Source organism: Siphateles boraxobius, unplaced genomic scaffold, assembly GCF_051911475.1.
Source record: "Siphateles boraxobius isolate OS27281-9 unplaced genomic scaffold, OSU_SipBor_1 9, whole genome shotgun sequence".
Classification (NCBI taxonomy): domain Eukaryota; kingdom Metazoa; phylum Chordata; class Actinopteri; order Cypriniformes; family Leuciscidae; genus Siphateles; species Siphateles boraxobius.
In genome coordinates this window covers 32,412,218-32,440,217 of record NW_027509219.1, presented here as the reverse complement: position 1 = coordinate 32,440,217, position 28,000 = coordinate 32,412,218, and the positions used below count along the sequence as shown (strand labels likewise).

Sequence of the window (28,000 nt, the reverse complement as noted above, 5' to 3'; positions counted from 1 at the left end):
GCACGCACGCACACACACACACACACACACACACAGAGAGAGAGAGAGAGAGAGAGAGAGAGACTCACGATTCTTGGCTTCAGCCATTAGAGCTTCAGGATCGTCACACGACAGAGATCATCCAGCCCGCGCGAATCGTCATTTCATCACAGATATGGGTTTCCATCGGTCTGTCGGGTGGACGACGGGATCGGCTGATTTATGCACGAACACGGGAGAAATGTTCGGATAACTGCCATCTGTTTTCATGTCCAGCATCTTTCTGAAGTGCCTCAGGTAAACGCTACAAGTGAACGCTACTGTTACGATCACTGTCGCGCGCTTTGATTGTCTGTTGGATTCTTAGTTTTGAGTAATAGTACAGTGTGACAAACCCTAAAAAACGAATCGTGATTTGGTGCGTTTCACCTGAAAACAATGTGGATCTCTCGAAAACATGTTTGGGTCAAATTTCACCCCAACATCAAAATGAAAAATGTTTTCGTTGCTGTATAGAGTTGTGACATTATTTTAATGACAATTAAGCACATTTTACACTTTTTACATAAATGAGTAGCCTAAATATGTTTTGCTTTTGATTCTGAATGATTCCCAAGATTGTAATGCAGTCATGATGATAACTATTGTTTTAGCTTTACTAATTAAAAATAAATTAAATAATTTATGCATAGGCCTATTTTACCTTTAAAATATTTATGTCTGTAATTTAAACATGTACTTTAAATGATAAAAAGGGCCTATGCTTAAATTATAACATTTTTATAGACTATATATTTTTGCATTATGTTAATAGGGGTGCTTGCTTAATTATCATGTATATCATGCTACAAATGAATGCAAAAATATAATGTAATGTTCTTTATTTATTTTTTATTATTTATTTTTTTTCTTGTCAGTTGGTCGGTAGACTATAATTAAACGCTATTGGGAAGTTGGCGTGGGCAGCAGATTTTCCTCTACATGCTGTCTACGTGTCTGAACTATATGGGTACAGAGAAGGAACTGAGATCTATCGTAATTTGAGTGTTGCATTGATGTACAAAGTCTTTACATTTACATTTTCAACATTTCTATCTGGAAATTAAACATTTAGTTGAACTTGTTTGCGATAAAACAATAATTCATCTGTTGAAGACCCCTGATATTGAGATATAGCCTATGTTTTTAGGGAGATGCCAAGATGACCTTGTGTTAGCTGATTAGTAAGTATTAAAGGGTTAGTTCACCCCAAAATTAAAATTCTGTCAGTAATTACTCACCCTCATGTTGTTCCAACCCAGTAAGACCTTCGTTCATCTTCAGAACACAAATTAAGATATTTTTGATTAAATCTGAGAGCTTGATCACTCCTCCATAGGCTTCTAAGGGATTGAAACTTGCCGCCCCGATAAGTTAGTAAAGACATCGTTAAAATAGTCCAAGTGACTACAGTGGCTCAATCTTAAAGGGTAACTAAACACTAAAACAACTTTTTTTAGTTAATTATCTGTAAGAATAGAGCTTCATACATGCTGTTCATTGATTTGAGCACATTTTTTGACATTTGGGTATAAAGTGTTTTAATTTTCAAATATATGGTGTAAAAACGTCTGAGTGCTGCCCTCTTCAGGAAACGGAAAGCTCCTGCAGTAGGGGTACTCTCTGACGTAGAATACTCTCTGACGTCACTCGGTCACGCCCTTGGTGCGAGCTCACAACGCCCTTGGCAGCCCCTGGTATAAAAGCATCTGGTTCCGTCAAAACTACTGTAGCGAGTCAGGAGTTGGAATTACAAGTATTGAAAACGATCAGGATAGATACTGTATATATTAGCATCTAGCTAGCATAGCATTTATATAGTTATTTAGATTATTTCGTGTAGCCTAGGTAGTTAATCTCGCCTATCGCTCCAGTGTGCAACCTGCATTTAACGTGGGATTGCTTCTCCACACAGCTCGCGCTGCCAAACGCTGCTCTTCATACCTCTTCCTGCATGAACTCCACCACCGCAGCGGCGTCATGATGTGAGTGAGCATATATTTTTAATCACAATTTATGTTCCTTCTTATTAGGCTAAAGTTAATCCTCTGGTGTCGACAAACGCGCCGGCGCGATTTGCTGATTATTTTTTTCACATAGCAGCAAAATATAATGAGAGTAATAGTAATAATAATCCTGGAAAAATTACCTCAAAATGACTGAATATGAGAATAATCGGATGCCGATCGCGATACGGGAGTCAAGACCGCAGTTTGAGCTGGTGTCTACAGACAATTCACACTCCTCCACTTCAGGTGAAGTTGGGGGAGAAAAGTTCTCGACTTCAAATGACCGCTCTGTTGCAAAGCTACTTGCGTTACTCCATTTTAGCTAGTTTGACAGCAGCTGTAACTGCGGGTCTCAGGTGCACGGCCCCCCGCTCAGCCCCGCCCTCGGTTCGTCGCCTCTATCTCCGCTGGGCTCTGCCCACTTTTCCAGCATTCCAAATATTGCCAGTGGGTGGAGTCAGGCTTCGACCAGGGGTTTAGTTACCCTTTAAGTTTATCAAGCAACGAGAATACTTTTTGTGCGAAAAAAAAAAACGTCTTTATTTCAACTATTCATTTCCTTCTCGAATCAGTTCACTGAGTTTAACAGCGTAGTACATCTGTGTTGTACGTCACACGTAGGGTCACTATTGGCCGACGCTGGTCATGTGTGTGATGCGTGTGATGTACAACACAGAAGAACTACGCTAAATTTACTATGAGAGTAAATAATGACAGATTTTAATTTTTTGGTGAAACCCTTTAAAATCTTAAAACTAAAAAAACGTTTAATTACTTCAAATAAAACTGGAATAATATATAAATATTTCATTGAAAGAAAAACTTGAATGAAAACGAGAAATGTTGCAGTAACACTGTCAAGAACAAGTAGTGGATTTCTTGGATCAACCCTTGTGGGGTTTGAACCTACAGCCTTTTAGTTACCAGCTCAGCATAAAGTTGGCATGAGACAGAATTTGCGATAATCTTTTCCTCCCTAATTATATCTGAGAGAAACGGCTTCTCGAACAAGAAAAAATGTAGGACAGTATATGATTTTGTCCATGTGGAATTGATTGGATGGTTGTGGTTTGCTATTGGTGGATGTTATGTGAGTGACAGGTTGCCCCGCCCTCGTGCCAGTAAACACGTCATCAGAGAAGAGAAGAGATGTCCCTGTGATTGGGAAGGGAAGTTATTTTGATTAAAGATCATGAGGGCAGGTGAATTTTTTTAAAACAATGATGTGCACAGATAAATATTTTATAATAATTACTACAATATTCCATGAAAAAAAAGAATAGTTCAGTTCTCTTCATTAGTCTGATTTCATGTTAACTTTAACAGAGCTGCATCCCAATTTGACTTTCCTGTATGATGACTCATTTATGGTCACAGGAACTATGGAAATAAAATGTGTCATTCTGTGTTAATGTCTTAGGGAGAGTTTCACAGCTTTGCATTGGAAGAACTGTGCAATGAAGACATCAATGATGGATCTTAAAGTGGAACCTATGGACATTGATTACGACCAGCCGCCTCCCCTGCAAGTGTTCGCACACACCTCGACTCTGCATGGCATCTCTCATATCTTCTCTTATGAGAAGATCACGGCCAAATGCTGCCTCTGGGTTGTGTTTTTCCTCAGCTCTTTGACCTTTCTCATGTACGTCTGCGTCGATCGGATTCAGTTCTACCTGGAATACCCTCACGTCACCAAGCTGGACGAGATCACGACGCCCGTGATGGTCTTCCCCGCTGTGACGATTTGCAATCTCAACTCCATCCGCTTCAGCAGGATCACACGCAACGACCTGTACCACGCAGGGGAGTTGCTGGCGCTGCTGAACTCGAGGTTGGTGAACGCGTGCGTATCATTCAAGTGGCTGTGGTTAAGTTTTAAAAATGAGCATGAGTCACTCGCTCAGTAGATTATGCTCTCGTATTCCCCGCATGAACGCACAAGCACATTGGAGTGTAAATGATTGGCGTGTTTTTATTGAACTTGAGGAGCGAAAATGAAAATGCAGAGCTCTGGGGAGTCCCTGTTACTGAAGTTATATATTTCCTGCATCTCCATCTTCTGGCAAATTGAAAGATGCAGTCTGATTATTTTTCCATTTTAATCGAGGAAAGTGACCCGTAGATTGTGAAACGGCAGATGTGACAGGTCTTTTTTGGATTGTTGAGGTGCAACTATATTGTTAAAAAAATGAAATCTTTGGCTGTAGGAACAGTATCTGCTTCCATCTGGCATCAGGAAGTCGTGATTTAGTTACTGCAGTGTTGTAACACCCAGCAGCTGCGATGTGATGTGGGTTTGAATTGGACTTCAGTCATGCCTGCTTCTGCATTCCAAGTGCTCACACACACTGTGTCTCTCTCGGTTTTATTCTGTATTCGGTCCAGTGTGGCACTTTTCGACAGGTTTAAAGAGAATTAACCTTGACTATTCATCATCCTGAAAGGAATATGCACAGCTCTGCTGCATCAGGGGCACAAAATAAATATTGACATTGTGCCATTATTTGGGCTCAGTTATGAGTGTAGTCAAATTGAGATTCAATTTTGAGCTATGTATGTTTTTATTTGTATTAGGTTTGTCACTGTTATGTAAGGCCGTCTAACTCGATCCAATGGCGGTAATCGAATTAGCGGTGAAGGTCTCTGCGTGTTACTGTCTTTTCTCGCGGCAAAGTATTTTTGGTTAAATGCAATACATTTTATCTTATGTATTAACTCGTTTCATCTGACTCCATAAAATGAAATGGTTTTTCAATGATGTCTGTGCATCATTAAATGTGAGCGAATGTTTTACTATTCTTTTAAACTCTTGAATGAAAATAATGTCAAAGTCAATTAGAATAATCAAATGTCATAATTTAATATGTGGTAAATGTATCATTATAATTTCATAATCAATTCAAGGATAATCAATGCAAAACATCAAATGCTCTAGAACAAAGAGGAAAAAGTTTACCCAACAAGAAATGCGTGAGGCTGAGAGTCTCGCAACTCTCAGGCTCACGGGCCGATCTCAGATATAGAAAAGGCCCTGAGCTCTCGCTGCGTTTCATTATATACACAGACCTCATTTCAAATCTAAAGATCATTCACAGTGGAATTTTACCTGTAAGTCACCATTTGCTAGCAGTGGATAATTAGCATTCAGTCAAATGGTCAGAAGGTGTTAACTCAAAGACACACCCTCCATTATTGGAGGGTGTGGAAGATATTTCTAAACTTCCTAAGAACTTTATTACCTTTCGGGTTTACTTCTTTGGGAATGAGACATTTGTACCAGTCATACCGAGACATTTCAAATAATACCAAATATGTATAAAACTAGATAATAATCATTCACATTAAACCATTTAGATTCTTGTGTGAGTTTGGGAGATCTCTGCCAGGATGAAGAATGGGGGAGAGAAATGTAGATTAGGATGAGGGAGGTGAGACCTTCGTCTCAATAGTGCATGAGGGGGAGTTCAAATGTTAATTTCCTTTGTTTTCTCAGAGAGTGGCCCTCTCTTAAAGTCCTTCAAGTTTTTCCAGTCTTACAGTTACTACTTTTTTTATTTAAAGGTAGGGTAGGTAATTTTTTTCATAAACACTTTTTGTTATTCTGGTTAAAACTCTCTTCACATCCTGATAGCAATCAATAATAGAAGTGGTCTAAATAAAAAAAAAAGTAGGAACTAAATATGTTTGTCTAATCATTGCATTTGGTCCGAATATGCATATGTATTTCCATAACTCCACACTCACTGCTCGCTAGGGTTGGGTATCTTTTGAATTTTAACGATTACGATTCCTATTTCGATTCTGCTGATCGATTACGATTCTTATCGATTCCTGATTTCAATTCCAATTAGGAAAAAAAAAAACTTAGAGATCATTCACATTTAGTCTTATTGCAAAAAAGTGTAGCTGAATATCATGAACAAAAATCAACAGGCTAAAGAAAACTTTGCCTGTGGTTTAAAAATAGGCCTACCATAGAAAAACAACTAGCCTAACTAATATTCAAGCATTATTAAAGACAAGTAAAACAAGACAAATAACCAATTTGCAATCACAACAAATAGATACAACTGAACAAAAATACGATTGAAATAATCAGTGTTTTAAGATTTTCAGTGTTAAAAATTAACTCAGTCAAGAACGAGTTTTTCAATTTTCACTTTGTCTTTTGTTGTTTGATTAGTTTTATTATATAGACGGCAGCTGCTGTCACTTTAAAGGGGTCATAGGACGCAAAATTCACTTTTATATGGAGTTAGCATATAAATGTGTCTTTGCAGTGTGTGGACACAATCATACAATGAAAAAAATCTATTCACTCCTTTTTTTAATCCTCAAAAAGCCTAAACACTCTCAATAATCAGGCCGTTATGGATTTTCTAAACAATATGATGTCATAATGCTCATGCTCCGCCCACGACCACTGACGGACTGTCCCGTATTAGCATACAGGTCCTTCTCAAAAAATATGCATATTGTGATAAAGTTCATTATTTTCCATAATGTAATGATAAAAACTAACTTTCATATATTTAAGATTCATTGCACACCAACTGAAATATTTCAGGTCTTTTATTATTTTAATACTGATGATTTTGTCATAAAGCTCATGAAAACCCAAAATTCCTATCTCAAAAAAATAGCATATTTCATCCGACCAATAAAAGAAGTGTTTTTAATACAAAAAAAGTCAACCTTCATGTAATAGGGTTATAACTATTAATTATGCTCAGTCATTAATAATTATGTTCAGTTATGCACTCAATACTTGGTCGGGAATCCTTTTGCAGAAATGACTGCTTCAATGCGGCGTGGCATGGAGGCAATCAGCCTGTGGCACTGCTGAGGTGTTATGGAGGCCCAGGATGTTTCGATAGCGGCCTTAAGCTCATCCAGAGTGTTGGGTCTTGCGTCTCTCAACTTTCCCTTCACAATATCCCACAGATTCAGGGGTTCAGGTCAGGAGAGTTGGCAGGCCAATTGAGCACAGTAATACCATGGTCAGTAAACCATTTACCAGTGGTTTTGGCACTGTGAGCAGGTGCCAGGTCGTGCTGAAAAATGAAATCTTCATCTCCATAAAGCTTTTCAGCAGATGGAAGCATGAAGTGCTCCAAAATCTCCTGATAGCTAGCTGCATTGACCCTGCCCTTGATAAAACACAGTTGACCAACACCAGCAGCTGACATGGCACCGCAGACCATCACTGACTGTGGGTACTTGACACTGGACTTCTGGCATTTTGGCATTTCCTTCTCCCCAGTCTTCCTCCAGACTCTGGCACCTTGATTTCCGAATGACATGCAAAATTTGCTTTCATCCGAAAAAAATACTTTGGACCACTGAGCAACAGTCCAGTGCTGCTTCTCTGTAGCCCAGGTCAGGCGCTTCTGCCGCTGTTTCTGGTTCAAAAGTGGCTTGACCTGGGGAATGCGGCACCTGTAGCCCATTTCCTGCACACGCCTGTGCACGATGGCTCTGGATGTTTCTACTCCAGACTCAGTCCACCGCTTCCGCAGGTCCCCCAAGGTCTGGAATCGGTCCTTCTCCACAATCTTCCTCAGGGTCCGGTCACCTCTTCTCGTTGTGCAGCGTTTTTTGCCACACTTTTTCCTTCCCACAAACTTCCCACTGAGGTGCCTTGATACAGCACTCTGGGAACAGCCTATTTGTTCAGAAATTTCTTTCTGTGTCTTACCCTCTTGCTTGAGGGTGTCAATGATGGCCTTCTGGACAGCAGTCAGGTCGGCAGTCTTACCCATGATTGCGGTTTTGAGTAATGAAACAGGCTGCGAGTTTTAAAAAGCCTCAGGAATCTTTTGCAGGTGTTTAGAGTTAATTAGTTGATTCAGATGATTAGGTTAATAGCTCGTTTAGAGACCCTTTTCATGATATGCTAATTTTTTGAGATAGGAATTTTGGGTTTTCATGAGCTGTATGCCAAAATCATCAGTATTAAAACAATAAAAGACCTGAAATATTTCAGTTGGTGTGCAATGAATCTAAAATATATGAAAGTTTAATTTTTATCATTACATTATGGAAAATAATGAACTTTATCACAAAATGCAAATTTTTTGAGAAGGACCTGTATTTCTGCCCTCAGCCTTTCGACATCCCCCACAGAAGAGAGGGGTGGGGTGAGCAGTTGTTCATTATCATTTAAAGAGACATGCACCGAAACAGGTCACTATGAACAAAGCTGTTTTTGAGGAGGCGTTGTTTTACACAACCATTAAGGAATTTTAATAAAAGTACACCCTAAAGAATCATACCAACTTGTGGAAAATGGGCATCCGATGACCCCTTTAAGAGTTGCCCAATATAGTTACCCATGCCTTCAGTACTGAAACAGTAAACGAGTCGTGTCGCGATTGAATGTTTTAAAATCACTTTTTCTGTGCGCACGCTTTGGATGTGTGCAGTGAGTCATCTCGCGCTTGATTAAAATCACATTTTCTGTGAGCGCGCTTTGGATACACAGAAAACAGCGCGTGCGTCATCTCACGATTGAAATGCTCACAGAGGAATCGATAAGAGGAATCAAAATTTTAAGTATCAGATTCCAGATTCCTCAAGTATTCGATTCCAGAATTGGAATCGATTTTCTATTCCTAAATTTCTATTCGGATTTATGCATTTCAATGTCAACAATATCAATGTTGAAATGAATCTGCAGCAGTCAGTGCTTTTTAAGTTGTTTATGTTCATTATTATGTTATATGCTTTAAGACATGCGGTAGTTTAACGCCGTCTCTCGTGACACTTTGCAGACTCTGCTGTATGCATTAATGTGTTTTGGATGAGGTGTGGCTTTGGAGACGCTCTGAAGGGAGGGTGAGATGAGATCTAATGCTTTCAAAGCTAGCGAGCTATTGCTAGCCTCTCTGAAATAGCCTACTACCCTTCCTTTAACTATTTGAAAATTACAATTTTTTTATATTAATGATTATAAGTAAATAATACATTAAAACATTAGCATGTAGCCTTCAAATATAGTTCAGTTAAATAGACATTGCAAACAAAAATCTAATGAAAAGTTAGTACTAAAATGAAAATCAAAGAAACATATTACAGGTAACACAACAAATGGCAGGTCTATTTATGTCTTCTTGCCCATATCTATTTTCAAACATCGAAGTTTCAGATTCAATCCCTCATTTATGGTTTTCTCTCCCGAACCTTTGCAGTGTGTACTTTTATTCCAATTATGAATGGGTTACACCAGAAAATGATCTTAGATATAATCAATGAAGCTGATATCTTTTCAGTTCAGTGAAAAGTGTTAGAATTAAAAAAATCTGTCTGTACTGCACAATGGATCTCTTATTTACATTGTCTTACATTTTTGTACTTTGTTTATAACGAAATGATTCGCGACTATGCAGAGCTTACGCTGAACTCTGGCATATTGAGCAGATTCTGACTAACCTAAACGTCTCATTGGCCATTGCGTTCAAGCGCTCAACAATCATGTCTGTGATTAGCTGCAAAAACATCTTGTTAGTAGAAACGGAAGCACCTCTTTTCAAAAACATATTTTTAAAAAATGCCTTTAAACAATAATTTCAGTGTGGTCCAATCTTGTTTCGGACTCCATTGAACTTTCACTGTATGAACAAAAACTTTTGGGAACTTAAAATGGTTCTCCAATGGCAGTGCTGCAATAAACCCTATCTGGAACCTTTATTTTTAAGAGTGAACTTTTGCTATTTTTGTTTCTGTCTCTGTAGACATGAGATTCGGGACTCTCACCTGGTTGAAGAAAGCGTGATGGAGGTTCTCAAGAGCAAAGCAGACTTTCGCCTCTTCAAGCCACGACACTTCAACATGCGGGAGTTCTATAATAGAACAGGACACGACATTAAAGACATGCTGCTGTCCTGCCAGTTCAGAGGCTCACCATGCCGACCCGAAGACTTCAGTGTGGTGAGGAACTCTAGGGATTCACAGTAATAGATTTCTTTGGGCTCTTTTTATTTCCAGCCCCAATACTGCAGCCCTGGTGTATTTATTTGATGCAAATCTCTCTGGTGTACTGAGAGAGCCGGGGGCTTTTTCTAGGTTTCATCCAAATGCTGGGTTGTGATATTTGACAGTCCAATCATTTAAGCTGCTGGAATGAAGTTTGTAGATCTCGAGATTTCCCAGGGTTCACATTGTGGTGTTGTTTTATGGCTTTCATTTCACAACACTAACAAAAAGTACTGAAAATTACCCATTTTCTTTTATGTATCCGGTAACATGGTAAAGCCAGGGCTCAACTATAATGATGGCGTGATGGCCTGAGGCTAGTGTGAGAGAGGTTTGGGCCAGAGAGCTGTCAATTCAGTTGAGTTTGCATGCATTAGACTGGCTGTTGTGTGAACGAGGAAGTCGACACACAGGACGTGCATTCAAATCATTATCGCAGTTTAATTTATACACTATGGTTTACTAGTTTGAGGTCAGTTTGATTTTTAAATGTTCATGAAAGAGTCTCTTATGCTGCATGTTTTGATCAAAAATACAGTAAAAACAGTAATATTGTGAAATATTATTCCAATTTAAAATAACTGTTTTCTATTTGAATATATTTTGAAATGTAATTTATTTATGTGATGCAAAGCTAAATTTTCAGTATCAATACTCCAGTCTTCAGTGTCACATGATCCTTCAGAAATCATTCTAATATGTGGATTTGTTGATCAAGAACACATGATCCTTTCTTTATAATCAGACAAAATGTAAACCTGGCACTGCAAAATATATGTTGATTATTGTAGGCTTACCGTAGTGAATTGGTGTCAGGCAAGAACACAGGAGAAAAAGGATTTACTTTGAAACAGTTTTCACTCATAAATTGCTAAAACATTTCAGGAATAATTACAAAGAAACGCAAGTAACACTAAATTATATTAAACTTAAAAAATGTTAAAGTAGAAAGTATGTGAAACATACTCAAGTCCTTTAAAAGAATGATTTTTTAAAGTGTGCTTACCATGGAAATACCATTATACATGCATGTGGTAATCATTCAGTATTATGATATAGTTGTAATCGAAATTATTCAACCCCCATTGCAAATCAGGTTTATTGGCAAAATTTACAGACTTTCAGTTGTTTGCAATGAACAAATACACAACAAATGTTTCAAGTGGTTTCCCCAAATTCAACAGAAAATGCAACTTTTAATGCTTTCTGCAGTCTCAAAAATATTCAGCCCCTTCATGGCAAGCATCTTTAGTACTTAGTAGAAAACGCTTTTGCTGTTATGACCTGCAGCAAACAAGATGTATAACCAAAACCAGCTTCTGGCAGGGTTTCTGAGGAATCTGAGCCCATTCCTCATGAGCAATAGCCTTTAGTTCAGTAATATTCTTGGGTTTGCATGCTGCAACCGCCTCCTTCAAATCCCACCAGAGATTTTCTATGGGGTTCAAGTCAGGTGACTGATGGCCACTGTAGAATCTTCCAGGACTTCTTCTGCAACCAAGCCTTGGTGGAATTTGAGGTATGCTTGGGATCTTTGTCCTGTTGGAAGGTCCAATGACGCCCAAGCTTCAGCTTCCTCACTGACGGCATGACGTTTTCTGCTAGGATTTCCTGATACTTCAATAAATCCATCTTGCCTTCCACACACTGCAGGTTTCCAGAGCCAGAGGATGCAATCCGCAGAGCATCACCGAGCCATGCTTAACTGTAGACAGAGTGTTCTTTTCAGCATATGTGTCATTCTTCTTCCTCCAGACATACCGCTGATCCAGAGGGCCAAAATGTTCCAGTTTTGTATCATTGCCACCAAGTCTTGCTACAGGTCTTTTACAGTCACTTGAGGGTTTTTCTGAACCTGCCTTCTCAGAAATCTGGTTTCATCTGTTGATAGCTTCCTTTTTCTTCAACCGTCCAGGTAGTGTAACAACTGTTCCTTTGAACTTGCGAACTATGCTTCCAACGGTGTCTCTAGGAACATTTAGTGCCTTCACTATCTTTTTTATATCCTGTTCCTTGTTTGTGAATGGCGATGATATCTTCTCTTAACTTTTTGGACCATACTTTTGACTTAGCCATATTTCTAACATGCAGTCAAACGTGACACTCAACAAACCTAGCCAGTTCAGATATTTCATGTGTTCTAGCTCAAGCACACCTGGTGCAACTAATTAAGCCCTTGATTTGTTGCATTAGGTGTGCTTGAGACAACAACTGTTTTGCAGATTTGTGCTGTTGTGAGGGATTCTGTTCAGGGGGTTAAATTATTTTGAGACTGCAGAAGTCATTAAAAGTTGCATTTTCTGTTGAATTTGGGGAACCACTTGAAACATTTGTTTTGTTGAGCTATTTTAATTACTTTTGTTTGATTTGTTCATTGGAAACAGCTGAAAGTGTGAAAAATTTGCCAATAAACCTGATTTGCAATGGGGGTTGAATAATTTCGATTCCAACTGTATCAGTGTACCATGGTTGTACCGTCGGAAACCACTACAGTATTGTTTTTGCATGAGAAGCCAGTGACTCAGACCTAATTTTTTAACTGTAAGTGATGAGAGCAGATGTGAGCAGCAGCTCATTACTGCAAATGAGCATTGGAGCAAGAGTTCACTATGACACTATAAGGGCTATGGTGCTGAAAAGGTTACTTTGATGATGTAACCATGTTTCTGTCCAAGTTTCCATGGCGACATCTGGAACCGACTCCCCCATCCCTGTCGGAAGCGTCTGAAGTCTTTTGTGTGGTGTGTTGGTGATAATGCCCTACTTACCCAAATGCCAACATGAGCGTATTGTACAGGGATTTTTCCATCTCTAAATATAAATGCTTGTATAACAGCATTAGTAGTTCCCTGATGTGCGAAGAGTCTCCCAAAAAAAAAAACTCTGCATGTTTTTTATTCCCCAATGATTTTATCTTCACCTTCATTGCCAGGCTTTTGAAGAAAAGCAATCCCATTTGCTTCAGGCTGCTTTAAACTCCCACAGTAGGGAAAACTCCAGCAGGCTTTAAAATAGGTCAGTGTTAAATATTAGATTTGGTGTGATGTGTGAGAGAGCGCCTGGGACATTCTATTCTTTATCTCTGTCTTCACTGACTCAGTGCTTTGGGAAAAAATAGCCCAGTGAATTGCACCAGACTTTTTGTAGGCTAATTGTTAATGGAGTTCGAGGGATGGCTCTCCTAGGTCTATATTCACAGCCAGCCGGCTCTTATTTTGTGCTTTGGATTTTTTTTTCCAGCCCTGTGTGGCTACAATTAAATGCTTGGTGGGTTTCGTTCTGGGAGGGGAATTGCTTGCTTCATTGGCCTTGATGACTGAAGTCATTTGGCTCGAATGCTGTTTATACACTCTCCAAACTGCTTTATTTGGCACTTTCCACAGATGGGATGTGCTTGGTGATGCATTACTTTTTTCTGTCGTGAGACCTATTAAAAAGATCTCGCACAAGTAGCTGGTTTTAAAACAGTGGATCTAAACCTTTTTGACTTAAAGGCCACCCATAGTCCTCAACAATATTTGAAGGCCTAATAAGATAAATCTCGATTTTTTTTTTTTTTGGTTGGTTGGTTTTAAAACGCATAAAATATCTGGTGAGTTTTTGGCATGTCAGAGGTCTTGACTTATCTTCTGTGTCCACCATGTCATCATTTTTACATTTTATGTTGAATTAATATTCAGCAAAAAGCTATTTTTAATTATTATTTTTTGAATTATTTTAAGACATTATTTAGCTGCACAATATTTTGTGCACAATAATTGATCTCTGTTATATAACACTCATTCCTTCCATTTCAATAACTGTAAAATTATTTAAAATTCTAACCCAACAATTTACATAATTTGGACTCTTTCTTCCACATGGCGGGAAATCAAATAAATAATCTTGTTCCATTGTCTCAATTCTTACATACATTGTTTTGTTAACTGAATTTGTCAAGCTCAGTCGATCAACCCTGTTAAATCAGTTTAATTTATCTAAATTATTAGAATGATTTCTGAAGGATCATGTAATACTGAAGAGTAATAATGCTGAAAATTCAGCTTTGATCACAGGAATAAATTTCATTTTAAAATATATTAACAAAACAGTTATTTTAAATTGGAATATTATGTCAAAATATTGTGATTGTTTTTTATTATCAGATAAATGCAACCTTATTGAGCATAAAAGAAACCACAGTATATAAGCCAGCATGTAACAAAATATAGAGCTTAGTGAGATAAAGAAAAGATACAAAAGCAGAGTCCTCACACGTGTCCTCTTTCCTACACTGAGACTTCTTTAATAACCAATGCCAATGTTTCAGATCTTCAGTTACAGATGAATAAATTATTGTGCAATGAATAATCACACATGATAATGAGACCGTTATTAAAGTGCCTTTGCATACAGTCTGTGCTCCCACCCCACGTAAATGTTTACAGCTAATCATGACGGCTAATTGGACTCCAGAGTGTTGCCGAAGGAGAGACCGGGAGATGGTGGGGGTGGTGGGGGTCTTTGCATAAAGAATGAAGACCATTGATAGTTTTTCAGTATTTGAAAGACTATCAAATACTAACTGACTAATCTAGACATCTTTAACACAGTTAGCCCATTAAAATGTTTCTCAGATGTACTTTAATTTGTTGATAATGACAAAAAAAATAAGGCAAAGACAATGTTTGTTTCTTTTTAGCATGTTATTCTTTTCATTATCCTCGCAGGAGTTGGCGCTCTCTCTTCACAGGTTTTGGGGCATCTGAAGTGGATCATCCAGATCAAACTGTCTTACCAATGTCCTCCATTTATCTTTCTCTCTCCTGTTGGAGTGGTACAATCATTTCACCTCACAGCTCCTGCGGCAAACACCTCTGTCATGCTGCGGAGATTTAAATCAGGCAGCTCTGTCGGGCAGACCTGCCCTCATGAGGACCCGCAGATCACAGCTAGCCATGAGTCAGTCACAGATTGGAAGGTGAAAGGGTTTGTGGCTATATGAAAAACAAAACTGCCTAAAGTGGTTTGTGCTGGTTTTTCTGGTCTCCCAACCTAGCCTAGATGACAAGTGCCTAAAACCTTCTTAAAGTCAACATGAAATCAAAATGGACCACTCTTTTTTTTTATGGATCATTGCTATATTTATTAAATGATTTATCTTGTGCACATATTTTTTTAATTAATGTGCCCTCGTAATCTTTAATCAAAATAACTTCCACTCCCTCTTGCTGCGACATCTCTTCTCTTCTCTGATGATGTGGCACGACGTGCAAAATTATGACTAGATTATGATCTCGCTGTCTTTTGCAATGAATGCTGTGTTTAAGATGTGTATGTAGAGTTAAAAACACCTCTCAGGACTGCTGTGTTGCAGAGAATTTGTTTTGCTCACTGATTGCTGTCAACTTTGTTCATGTTTCCCATAAAATTTCTTAGTAAAAAAAAAAATAGTCCCATGAGACATTTATTGGCATTCAGTAAGAATATAGAGCTATCAAATAAATGTTGATAGAAGCTCAAATCATTTTGTCTTGGAGAGATCTCTTAAAATTGATTGCTGGCATTATTATTATAATTATTATTTTTGAAAGGTCTGGGCACAGTTTGAGATGTTTTTGTTTGTGACACCAGAATACTGGGCTTTTCTCTCCAGAAAAGCTTAATGCTTTTATAAACTACCATTCAAAAGTTTGTGGTCTGTAAGATTTATAATATTTTTGAAAAAAAAGTCACTTATGCTCAATAAGCGGTTCTACAGGGTCATTGAAGCTTGGTGGATGTCACACAGGGATGTTTTTGTGGCAGGATTTGCAGTATTGATGCAGAATGTTTGTGCACACTGGAACACTAATGGATGCTGTCATGCTGATGTGGACAGCAGGGGGTTTGATCACGTCTGACGGGACAGAATCTCTCAGGATCTCTCCCTATGTTTTCAACACAATCAGATGCAGTTGTGCTCAAAGGGAAATGTCTTGAAAACACTTTAAATGTTTAATTAACGTATCTAAGAGAGCACAGCAAGAGGACAGCGCCTGTGTGTGTGTGTGTGTGTGTGTGTGTGTGTGTGTGTGTGTGTGTGTGTGTGTGTGTGTGTGTGTGTGTGTGTGTGTGTGTGTGTGTGTGTGTGTGTGTGTGTGTGTGTGTGTGTGTGTGTGTGTGTGTGTGTGTTTCCGTGTTTTTTTTCACACTTGGTTCTTTGTTTCCATAGGAACTGTCTCCCTTTAATAACTCTCAGCAGGTCTACAATGAACTTTTTATTTTTTATGCCTCTCCTGCTCTTTCATTGTTTATGTCTCAAGTCAGTTTTGAAGAATAGAAATTTTTACTACTAAAGAATTGCTACAGCTTTTGTAATATCACTTTATTTCATTCAGAGCATTTCAGTCTGGCTGCACGACTCTTCTGACAGCAGGGAAAACAAAACTGAAAGAAAATAATAAAATGCAACCATCTGTGCCATGTAAAGAAGCTGTAAATAATAAATATTATGCAATAATTTGAATGAATTTCAATGGTTAACAAAATTATATATATATATATATATATATATATATATATATATATAATTCAGCAAGGATGCATAAATTCAATTAATACATTAAATTACACAAATTTTAACATTTAAAAAAGTGCTGTTCTTTTGAACTTTCTATTCTTCAAAGAATCCTGAAAATGTGTTATACAGTTTCCACAAAAATATAAAGTAGCAATGTGCGAAACTTTGCGAAACAAAATACTGCCAATACTTTTGGCCATGGCTGTATGTACGTTAAAGGGTTAGTTCACCCAAAAATCAGTTCACCCTCATGTTGTTCCAAACCTGTAAGACTTTTATCCATTTTGGAACACAAATGAAGGTATTTTTAATGAAATCTGAGAGCTTTCTGTCCCTTCATTCTCGTGTTACGCAGCACGTTTGAGCTTCTGCAAGAACCAACAAGGTTTATTCTTGTTTCGCAGCGCGTTTGAGCTTGTGCACGAACCAATGAGGTTCATTCTCGTGTTACACAGCACGTTTGAGCTTCTGCAAGAACCAATGAGGTTCATTCTCGTGTTACGCAGCACATTTGTGTATGTTTGCTGATTAATGTTTATGTGTGAAGCCTAAATTCAATATGTTTATCATATAAAGTGATCATGTTTCTTCAGAAAATTCTGACTAAACTTTCAATTAATTTAGATTAGTTTTACTATCTCTTTATGAAATTTTCGAAGTGTTAAAGTGGTAGTTGCGTAGCTGCCAGTGGAGGGAAAAATATCTTCATTTGTGATCTTAAGATAGTCTTCCAAAAGTCTTATGGGTTTGGAACATGAGGTTGAGTAATGTTCATTTTTGGGTGAACTATCCCTTTATTACATAGTGCAAAAGGAACACTATGTTTATGTTCCTCCTAAACTGATGTGACTATTTTTATAATGCAATGCATATCCATTCATATTATTTTCAGAGTATATTTGTAAGAATCGTGTAAAAAAAATAATGTAAAAAATGCTACATTTAAGACCGCATGGGTCTGGTACAAAGCATCTGCGCAGTAGAAACAAACAGCAAATTTAGATACAAAATGTTGTAACGGAAGGTATGCAGTAGCTTTCTTTTGTGTGTGTTTTCAGGTGTTCACACGTTACGGGAAGTGTTACAGCTTTAACTCTGGTGACACCGGCCCACCGCAGATCAGCGTGAAGGGAGGGATGGGAAACGGCCTGGAGGTCATGTTGGACATTCAGCAGGATGAATATTTACCTGTGTGGGGAGAGACAAGTGAGACTACATGGTTAAAACACCAGGTACGCACCACTCTCATTCTCGATCTCACTCTCGGTCATTTTCTCACACAGATGAGTCGTCATTTGAGGCGGGAATCAAAGTTCAGATTCACAGTCAGGACGAGCCTCCGTTTATAGATCAGCTGGGCTTCGGAGTTGCTCCAGGATTCCAGACGTTCGTTTCCTGCCAAGAGCAGCGAGTAGGTGTGGTGTTAATATGCGCTTTAAATGGATCTCTCTTTTTTTTGATTCATGCTTTTTACTTTTCAGTTGGTGTATCTTCCTGCTCCGTGGGGGAGCTGCAAGTCGTCCCCGCCAAGCTCGGATTACTTCAAAACGTACAGCATCAGCGCCTGTCGAACAGACTGTGAGACGCGCTACCTGGTGGAAAACTGCAACTGCCGTTTGGTGCATATGCCTGGTGAGTCACTGCACCAATTACAGCAACTCTTGACATTCACTTGGCATGGGCAGTACAAAATCACAAGTATTTTACTCTAACGCCGCAGTTACTATAATCACAGTTCAAAAGAGTCCCATCAGGTCAATGAAATGGTGAACAGGATCCTTTATTGTCTGTGTTGTGAAATGAAATGTTGTATTTGCTTTTTCCAATGTCTATCAGTGTTGTTAGGGATATTGCATAAAAAAATGGATAAAAACGGCATGATGTGCATTAATTCTACAAATGTGCATAAAAAAAAGTATGCGCTCAATTGAGGTAGATAATTTTTGGTCCCATAAGAAGACTATGATGGAAACAGATTTACCTAATAAATCCCTCGATTCGTAACAAAAAAAGTAGTGACTATGCCTCAACAAATCAACCAGTGGACCGATCTCATCGCACATCATCTCAAATGTTGGTTTGATTGTTCTGAAATGCCTGAGCCAAAGTCTGTCATCAAAATGATTTGGTTCAATTCCATCACAGAAGCATCTCACACAGTTGTGTTTCCAAACACCAGGCATCAAAACGCAAGATAACATGAAAGCATATATATTGCGTTTCATCTGCGCACTCTGAGACGCAAGTCATTTATAATGTACGAAAAAGAGCCACATTTTCTTTCCCGATTGCAGCAACTTTCATTTTTATTACAGATATTTTGCACCAATTTTCCAGGAAGTGGCGCTTTTGTTCTCTTGAACACATGAGATGGAATCGGTTCTTTATTCACAAATGTTTTGGCGATAATTTTAAGCATAAAAAGTTAAATTTATCACTTTGGATGGAAACATAGCTATTGTTAACTAAAATTATTAGAAATCGTTATCTGTAATTGAAATAAAGTTTAAATCAAATCAAATATTAGATGAAAAATGTTAAGTTGAAGTACTAAACTAACTAAAACAAATAAATAAATTAAAGCTGCAGTAGGGAGTTTTGAGAAAATGTTGACTTAGCCTGAAAATTTGAACAAGCACAACTTACAGGTCCAAGCCCCTTGCTCTCTGCTGCGCTACAGCCCTCCCTCCACAGCTCCTCCCCCACAGCTCCTCCCCACAGCTCCTCCCTCCACAGCTCCTCCCTCCACAGCTCCTCCCCCACAGCTCCTCCCTCCACAGCTCCTCCCCCACAGCTCCTCCCTCCACAGCTCCTCCCTCCACAGCTCCTCCCCCCACAGCTCCTCCCTCCACAGCTCCTCCCTCCACAGCTCCTCCCTCCACAGCTCCTCCCCCACAGCTCCTCCCTCCACAGCTCCTCCCCCACAGCTCCTCCCTCCACAGCTCCTCCCTCCACAGCTCCTCCCTCCACAGCTCCTCCCCCACAGCTCCTCCCTTCACAGCTCCTCCCCCACAGCTCCTCCCCCCACAGCGGAGCCTGCCGTGAACGCGCAGGCTAGTAAGCAGGACTACCAATGACGGCGGATTATAAACAGTTATGGAACATTCTCTAATAGGGACGAAACATCAACAATATGCTTTACATTGACTATGGCCTGCCCATACTTTGACTACAAACTTGGTCCTCAAATCATTATGTATTTTGCAATACATGTAACTTTATAACGTTGCACTCTTTCTATAAGTTATAAATAGCTAGTAAGATAACGTTAAAGGATTAGTTCACTTTTAAAAAAACTTTTGCTGATAATTTACTCACCCCCATGTCATCCAAGATGTCCATGTCTTTCTTTCTTCAGTCGAAAAGAAATTAAGGTTTTGATGAAAACATTCCAGGCTTTTTCTCCATATAATGGACTTCAATAGGACACAAACGTTTCAAGGACCAAATGACAGTTTCAGCGCAGCTTCAAAGGGCTTTAAACGATACCAGACGATGAATAAGGGTCTTATCTAGTGAAACGATCGGTCATTTCAAAAATAAATAAAAAACTTTAAGTTTTATAAGCACAAATGCTCGCCTTGCTCTGTTCTGTGATGCACGTTTGTGACTCTCCTGTTCGAACTCGTTCATCAAAATGAACAAATCTTTTTCGAGTCATTTCGTTCGTTGAATGAACGAATTGACTCTGAAAAAGACTCGTTCAAAATGAACAAATCTTTTTTCGAGTCATTTTGTTTGTTGAATGAACAAATTGACTCGAAAAAAGATTTGTTCATTTGGACATTTCATCGAACAGGAGAGTCACGAACGACGGTACGCGCTCGCGCTGTGCAAGAGAGGGGTGATCCGCGCGTACACGAGCGTGATTGACACTGCTAAGACATTCCTCCTGGCTCTGATTGGTTGTTTCTGACCGGGAGCGGTGTATTTCTGCAAATGGCAATAGGACCACAGGGACGAGCCAGAGGAGCTTGATTTTTTCACAGGTTATCTGTCTCATATTCTATTGTCAGGACATAATGACAGTTTTAACAAATATTTGTTTACAAAAGTTACCTACTGCAGCTTTAATGCTAAATAGAAATATTTTGAAAAAACTAATAATAAAAATGACAAAAGCACATGACAAAATTACCAAAACTTAACCTAAAATAAAAGGTACACTTCCAAAATGTGTTTTTGTCGTACCCTGATTTACTATGGTAAGCCTGTAATAAGATGACTATTTTAGATCTGACGGCATGTTTTTTTCAGGAAATTGCGTGCATACATCAATTGTATCTGCGTGTCTCGTCATATTCGTAAATAGACAAAAGTTGCACTGGCTACTGGTGTGGGAGGTCAGAGGTTAGTTGAGTGTGTGTGTGTGTGTGTGTGTGTGTGTGTGTGTGTGTGTGTGTGTGTGTGTGTGTGTGTGTGTGTGTGTGTGTGTGTGTGTGTGTGTGTGTGTGTGTGTGTGTGTGTGTGTCTGGTGTGGGACGTCAGAGGTTAGTTGTCACAATGAGTGAGAAAGGTTGACATGGATCAGCTAAATCTCCAACCTCCGGAAAATCACCTGTTTAAACAAACGCCGAGCAGAGGAGAGTCTGCTGGAGAAAAGAGAACGAGACAGAGCTCGTAATAAAACAAAACACTGGCTTGGCTTTTCTGAGATGGTGAGAACTGAGGGATTTGAAATGTTGTTAATGAGACACATAGATGGTGTTTTTATTACTCAACAGGAGAATAAGGTATTTTATTGAACAGATAAATTCCCATATGCAGCTCTCTAACAGAGTTCATTGTAAAGCATTGTCTATTGTGAAGGGTCATTTCATTTACTGCTGTGCTGGAATTTATTTTCAAGGAAGTACCGTGTCCATTAATGATTAAAGCTACAGTAAGGTCTTTAGCTAGTCATCTTGAGATCCCCTCCATCTAAACTGGTTATATATCTTAAGGCTAGAAGTGAATGTTTTATTAGCAGTTGGATAATCATATTAATCCGCACAGTCACGCCGAGCCAAAGCACAATCAAAACAAGGTTCTTCCATAAAATGCATGCAGTTTTGTTTTTTAACCACTGGAGGGAGTTACATAGAATTGAAAATATAAAAATAAAAGCTAATTCCAAATATGTAATACAAATAATATAATAATGTATAAATAATACAAAAATAACACTGATGTCTATCTTTTTCCCTTAAGTAATGAGCACTTGAAGTTGATTTTCAGTCTGTTTGTTATGTTTATAATGGGACTGACACCACAGATCCTCTTCTTCACGTTACAATTTACAACGTCTTTAATGATTCTGCATATACACTTGGTTATAGTTACTAGGCCTATACTAGCAGATATTTTATTGGTACTTTTAGTATCTCCCTCTCAAAAAGTGAGTTCACGACTCAAGTTAATCAAGCTAATGAAACAAATGAAACCTGCTCCTGTTTAACCGCCACTGGCACTGAAATGTAATTTAGTTGATTACAAAAGGCTAAATGATCATTTATTAGTGTGGGATTTTAACCCGAGGCAATTTATATCTGCCGTAAGGACTCTGGCCATTGAATATTCATTATGATGCACATGAATATTGTAAGAGAATTTAATAAGTGTGAGTGCTTGAGGTTTTTAATATTAAAAAGGAATTAAGCAAGATTGTGTGTTAATAAAGTTTTGATCTTATCTGTAATATATCACCAGTGAGAGTGCCCGGGATAACCATCAGAGGGCACTCAAACCCGGACAATCACCACACATCCACAAACTACATCTCCCATAATTCTCTGCCTGGACTCAACAGCACTCATTGTTTTCACCTGTGTCTCATCTGCTTGTTTGCTTGTTTGCTCACCCTATATAAGCCTGGTTCTTTCTGTCATTCCCTGCAAAGTCTTGTTTAGTTTTTGTACTGCAAATCTGAGCGTGTTTCTCCTGTGTCCTGGTTATCTTGATTCTCTGCCTCTGCCCTTTTCTGTTATTGTTTGGATTGCTTGTTTGTGTATGACCCTTGCCTGGATTTGGATTACGTTTTTGGATTACCCTTTCAAAATAAATGCTGCATTTGGATCCTCAACCTTCGTGTCTCAGAGCAGTTCGTGACATTAACGTTCGGCTTAGTATGTTACATTGAAGCAAATTTTCAAAATGTATTTGATTTTTCAATTTTTTATTTTAGTATTTACAGCAATAAAGTATTTATTAACATTTTTAGTTAGCTCTTATTTTAATATTTTTAGTTTTCGTTTTAATTTCTGTTTATATTTGAGCAATTTTGCAATGTGCATATGTCATTTTAAAAAAAAATTAGATTCTTTTTTTATAATATTTCTATTTAGGTTTAGTTTTATACCAGGTTTAGTTTTAGTCATTTAGTACTTCAACTTAAACTTCATCAAAGTTTTTCATCTAATCTTAACTTCAATGAATGAAAATGATTTTTAATAGTTTTAGTTAACAACAAAGCAGACTTAGTCACCTTTCATATTTCACACAGAAATAAAAACTATCATCCTTGTGTCCTTCCAAACCCATATGACACAAAGCACAATAAATACAAGTCTCCTGAAGCCTCACAACATCTTTGCGTTGGAAACATCAATTATGTCTTAACATTTCGTTCTTGTGTTCCACAAAATAAACATAGAAGACATACAGGTTTGGACGAAATGAGGGAGAAAATGATGATAGAATTTATTTGTGTGCAAATGATCCCAATAATGATGCTTAGATATTTGCTGTCCCCGCAGGTGATGCGCCTTACTGCACCCCTGTGCTATATAAAGAATGTGCACATCCAGCACTTGGTGAGTAACTTTTATCATTGAATGTACCTCAGGCCCGGACATAGTTGTCCAAAAAGTCTTTCATTTTTGTTGCACCTTCTACTTGGAATGACCTACAGAAAACACTTCAACTACAGTGCCTAATTTCCTTAAATGATTTTAAAGGTTATGTTAAAACTATAGAACATGAGTCCATCCACATCCACAAATGTTTTAATTAATGGCACTTTTATTTCAATTGAAATGTACTTGAGTTGTCTTTGCCTCTATTGTGTTTGTTTTGAGATTGTGTGATCTAATTAGCTCTGCTATCTTGGCCAGGGGCCTGTACCATGATGGTAGTTGAACAAACTCAGGGTTGCAGGATTAGTTTCGAGTTGACAAAACCAAACTAATCCAACCAGGCTTTGTTGGTACCATGATGCTGATCATCAACTTTCTCTGTCAACTCAGGCTTTGATCTTGATTTTAGGAGTTTAGGTGTGACATCAGTAGCAAACAGCCAATCACACGCTGAGAAAGAGTGAAACTGAGATTCATTTCTCGCAAGAATAGCAGCACCATTCGCTACTCTCTTCTGCAGAATATTGCGAGATTGAAAAATATTAAGAATTTAAACAAATTTACACAGCAAGAAGAAAATAGCTGTCTATGAAAGAGGAGGACTAAAAGAAAAAGTCTTGCTATATCAGTGCAAGTAAAAGTTGTGAAGTTAGTTTATACAGTTGATAAAGGTATAGAGAGAATTGAACATTTAAGCTCACATGTAGTCATTTTATAGCTTAATCTCATTTTAAAGCTTAAGGAGTTTAGAAAGACCGAATCCTTGATCGAACCATTTCAGACACTGAGAAATGAGCTGATGTTTATTCTTTTAAAGGAGGGTTGTTCAAAAAACACACCGTAGCAGCTACCCTGCGATGAAACAAGACCCTGCATCAAACAGAAAACAAGCAGCTTTTATACCCCCTTTTGACAAAGTCTCTTCTTCTGTAATTTTCCGCGTACCCCAGTAAAACCAGATCTAGCAGGTTTTAGAAATACAATGGTCCCTCTGACCCCCCTGGGCTTTACTGTCTTCACATCTGTGAGGTCAAAAGGCTGAATACCCCTTATTCTTTCTGAAGAAGGTGAGCCTCCCACCCCCCCTGGGCTTTACTGTCTAAGAAAATGAAAAAGAAAAAAGTAAAATATAAAATTTCCACAACATTAGAAAATTAAAAAAATATATATATATTTTTTTTACCTTAAATGCATGTAAACCTACTGTAGGAATCCTCCAAAACAAAATTAACAACCTTTAAAATAGCATTAAAAATCTTTTTAATGTTGCAATGCTATTATCTTTCTTGTTGCGGTTGCAAAGATTTCCTTGTGGAGACGGACAGCGACTACTGCTCATGCGAGACTCCGTGCAACATCACACGCTACAGTAAAGAGCTGTCCTTCGTCAAGATCCCCAGCAAAGCGTCTGTCAAATACCTCGCGAAGAAGTACAGCAAATCTGAGAAGTACATAACGTGAGTGTTCAGTTCACATCGAGCGCTTTGTTACCTCGGTACAGTAGTGTCTGTTGTCCATCACAGCGACGGGTGTTTGAACATTTCTTAATTGATCGACTATGTAGATGCCAGTGACTGCAGTGTGTGTGTTTTTTTGTGTGTTTTTTTTTTCAGAATGATAGAGAGTTATGTCACTTTAGCACATTAATTGATAATCTGCCATGCTGGAATGCTAAACTGTGTTGTGTGTGCTGTCAGTGAGAATGTCCTGGTGCTGGACGTGTTCTTCGAGGCTCTGAACTATGAAACCATCGAGCAGAGGAAAGCCTATGAGGTGGCTGGTCTGTTGGGTAAGTCACATGTTACTTAGTTATTATTAGTAGTAGTAGTGTCTGCTAACTAGTCCTGCATTGTTTGTACTAATGATATCTCAAATCTTGTGGCTTCTTGATGAGAGATGTGCTGTTACTTTTCAGTGATCAGATTTACATTTTTCACCTTAAAACTGCCAAAAATTACTTCAGATTAAGATTTTTGTTTTTGAAAGAAGTCTTATTTGATTAAAAAATATACGGTAAAAATAGTAATATTGTGAAATATTCATTATAAAGAACTGATTTCTATCACTTCCGCTCAGTCTGTGTGTTTTTGTGTGTTGGTAGGTGATATCGGAGGACAGATGGGGCTTTTCATTGGAGCCAGTATTCTTACGATTCTGGAGCTTTTCGACTATCTTTATGAGGTAAGGTTTATGAAGTATCTGTTTAAATGCTCTGTCCTGTCATAAAGATTTCTGCTGGGTTTTGGTTTTATTTGTCTAATGACATTTTTACAGTTTATTAAAGGGATATTTTAACCAAAAAAAAAATCTGCTCTTGTTCATCATGTTAATCAAGTTACTTACTAAAAATCTCTTGACAAAAAATGGCAAGCTTAAAAATAGCCTACACTACTGTTCAAAAGCTTGGTGTCATTAAGAGTTTTTATTTTTAAATAAAATAATACTTTTATTCAGCTTTTTTTATCAAAAGTGACAGTAAAGACATTTATAAATAAATAAAGCATATTTTGTTAGCTTTTAGAACTTCATGTTTTTGTTGTTTACACACCGAGACAATAATGGTATCGTTTTCAAAAACATGCACTTTGAAACCCGTTTTCAAAAATTTGCGTTTTCAGGCCCTCAAAACACAGTTTTTTTGTAAATGAACTGCCAAAATGTATACAATTTTTCAGTTTTTAGTTATAAAACGGTGTTGTGTAAACAGCCCCTATTATTTAATTGCATACAGTACTTGCTCTGCAGTAAATCGCTGAGCCATTTCAAGTTTTGCTATACCTTGAGGATTAAAGGTGAATTGCACTTATTGAGTCATCAGAGATTAAATTATTGTTGCGGCGGAAAAATATACGTACACTATGAAATACGTTTAAGGGTTAAGGATAACACCTCAACATCTTTTTAACTTTTTGTCTGTCAAGGTAATGAAATACAGGTTGTGCCGCTGCTCCGACAAGAAACATCATCACAACAACAACAACACTGATCACGGCACGGTACTCAGCCTGGATGACGTCAAATGTCATGTCAGTAAATTCCATTAACATTCCTGCAATATTCCAGCTGTTTGCCTGCCAGTCATATTGCGATTATGTTCTACAATTTAGCAGATGGCATCGCGACACCAGCACGGTTGTTTTCTACAGATTGTTCTGGCATCTTGTGGTTGTACTCTCTCTTTCTCTCTTATGCCTACGAATGAAAATTTTCTAGTATTTTTCCAAAAATGTTTTGTGGTATTCAGAACAAGCCGATTTTGATTTTGTCTCTATAAGGCAGGAATGTCAAAAACGTTAAATGGGAATTAAATGGTTTAATCTTTGTTCGCCTGGCCTTTTGCAACAGAAATGCGTCTAGCTTGAGGGGTTACTGTGTCATATTTGATTAATTCTGTGTATCTTAATAGCTATGGCTGTAAATGCATTGTGACAGACTATTCATTGCACAAGGTGTTGAAAGAGGGAACACCAGTTTGAAGGCCTGTGGTTGCTATGATATGTGCATGATATCATCGGCCCATGTCAGATCAGAGAGACTAACCCTAGATATTCCCAGAGGGTGCATGTGAGCTTCTGCCTGCAGTGTCACGTTTGTTTCGGGAGATGGAGTGTGTGTGCATGTCTGTAAATGTGCCTGTTAACATTGTGTGCCATTGCTCCGTGTGTGTGTGTGTGTGTGTGTGTGTGTGTGTGTGTGTGTGTGTGTGTGTGTGTGTGTGTGTGTGTGTGTGTGTGTGTGTGTGTGTGTGTGTGTGTGTGTGTGTGTGTGTGTGTGTGTGTGTGTGTGTGTGTGTGTGTGTGTGTTTTTGCTGTTAAACAGAACGAGTTTTTGCTGTTAAAAACCGCAGGTCAGTGGAACGAAAAAAAGTGCAAGGTCTAAAGATGTGTTTTTTAGAGACTGCAGACGCAAGCGCAACGGTTAAAGACGTCAGTCTAGCACGAGTTTACATTAGAAAAACAATGTAAAAGTAGCGCAGTGGAATGGAACAACGTGTTCTGTGTGAACGGCTGTCTTTCTGCATGTATATATTACGTGTGAATATTTCTAGAATGGATGAGGAAAATGGAGCAACAGGGTGTCAGGAATTTTTAAAAGGAAATCAAGTATTTGTAATTCTCTGACGCATTAGGTAGATGTGTCAAATGCGAGCAGATAGAATGCAGTGATTTGTTGTGGAATATGGTAGTTTATGGCTATTTTTTCATGTCAGGTTTACATTTGAGACACTATATTAATCTCATATACAGCAGACATTTGTCTGGTGTCTTTCACGAAAACAAGTATTTCCTTGAAAAGGTGGATTGTCAAAGATCGACAGTATTAATATGTAAATCAGACTTTTTCAGCTGATTCATTTCTGTATTATTTTGATGTTTATCATGTGGCTGTAATAAAATGTTTTTTTTTATGAATAAACATGCATAAAATGATGCCCTGTGTATTTTGTGCGTGTGTGTGTGTGCGCGTGTGTGCGTGTGTGTGTGGCAAACCCTACATTATGGGGACAAAATCCCCACAAAGATGGCAATATCCTAAATTCCGTGTGGGGACATTTGTTTTTCCCCATGAGGAAAGCAGCTTATAAATCATACTAAGTTATATTTTTTGAAAATGCAGAAAGT

General features: G+C 38.2%; 1 protein-coding gene across 3 annotated transcripts; it reads left to right on the top strand.

Annotated features, from left to right (window-relative positions):
- Positions 1 to 22: 22 nt before the first annotated feature.
- On the top strand, positions 23 to 27,808 carry asic1a (acid-sensing (proton-gated) ion channel 1a). 3 transcript variants are annotated; one of them, XM_077224019.1, is made up of 12 exons: positions 27 to 276; positions 1,934 to 2,003; positions 3,448 to 3,861; positions 9,764 to 9,959; positions 17,604 to 17,751; positions 17,829 to 17,956; positions 18,027 to 18,177; positions 23,280 to 23,336; positions 24,682 to 24,835; positions 25,076 to 25,167; positions 25,480 to 25,559; positions 26,300 to 27,808. In XM_077224019.1, the coding sequence occupies exons 2-12, from the start codon at positions 1,999 to 2,001 to the stop codon at positions 26,420 to 26,422; spliced, it is 1,548 nt and encodes a 515-aa protein (XP_077080134.1). In that variant the 5' UTR covers positions 27 to 276; positions 1,934 to 1,998; the 3' UTR covers positions 26,423 to 27,808. The 3 variants fall into 3 exon arrangements, with proteins under 3 accessions (XP_077080132.1, XP_077080134.1, XP_077080133.1); XM_077224017.1 differs by lacking the exon at positions 1,934 to 2,003 and having other exon boundaries at positions 23 to 276; XM_077224018.1 differs by lacking the exons at positions 27 to 276; positions 1,934 to 2,003 and adding an exon at positions 3,062 to 3,184.
- Positions 27,809 to 28,000: the final 192 nt, after the last annotated feature.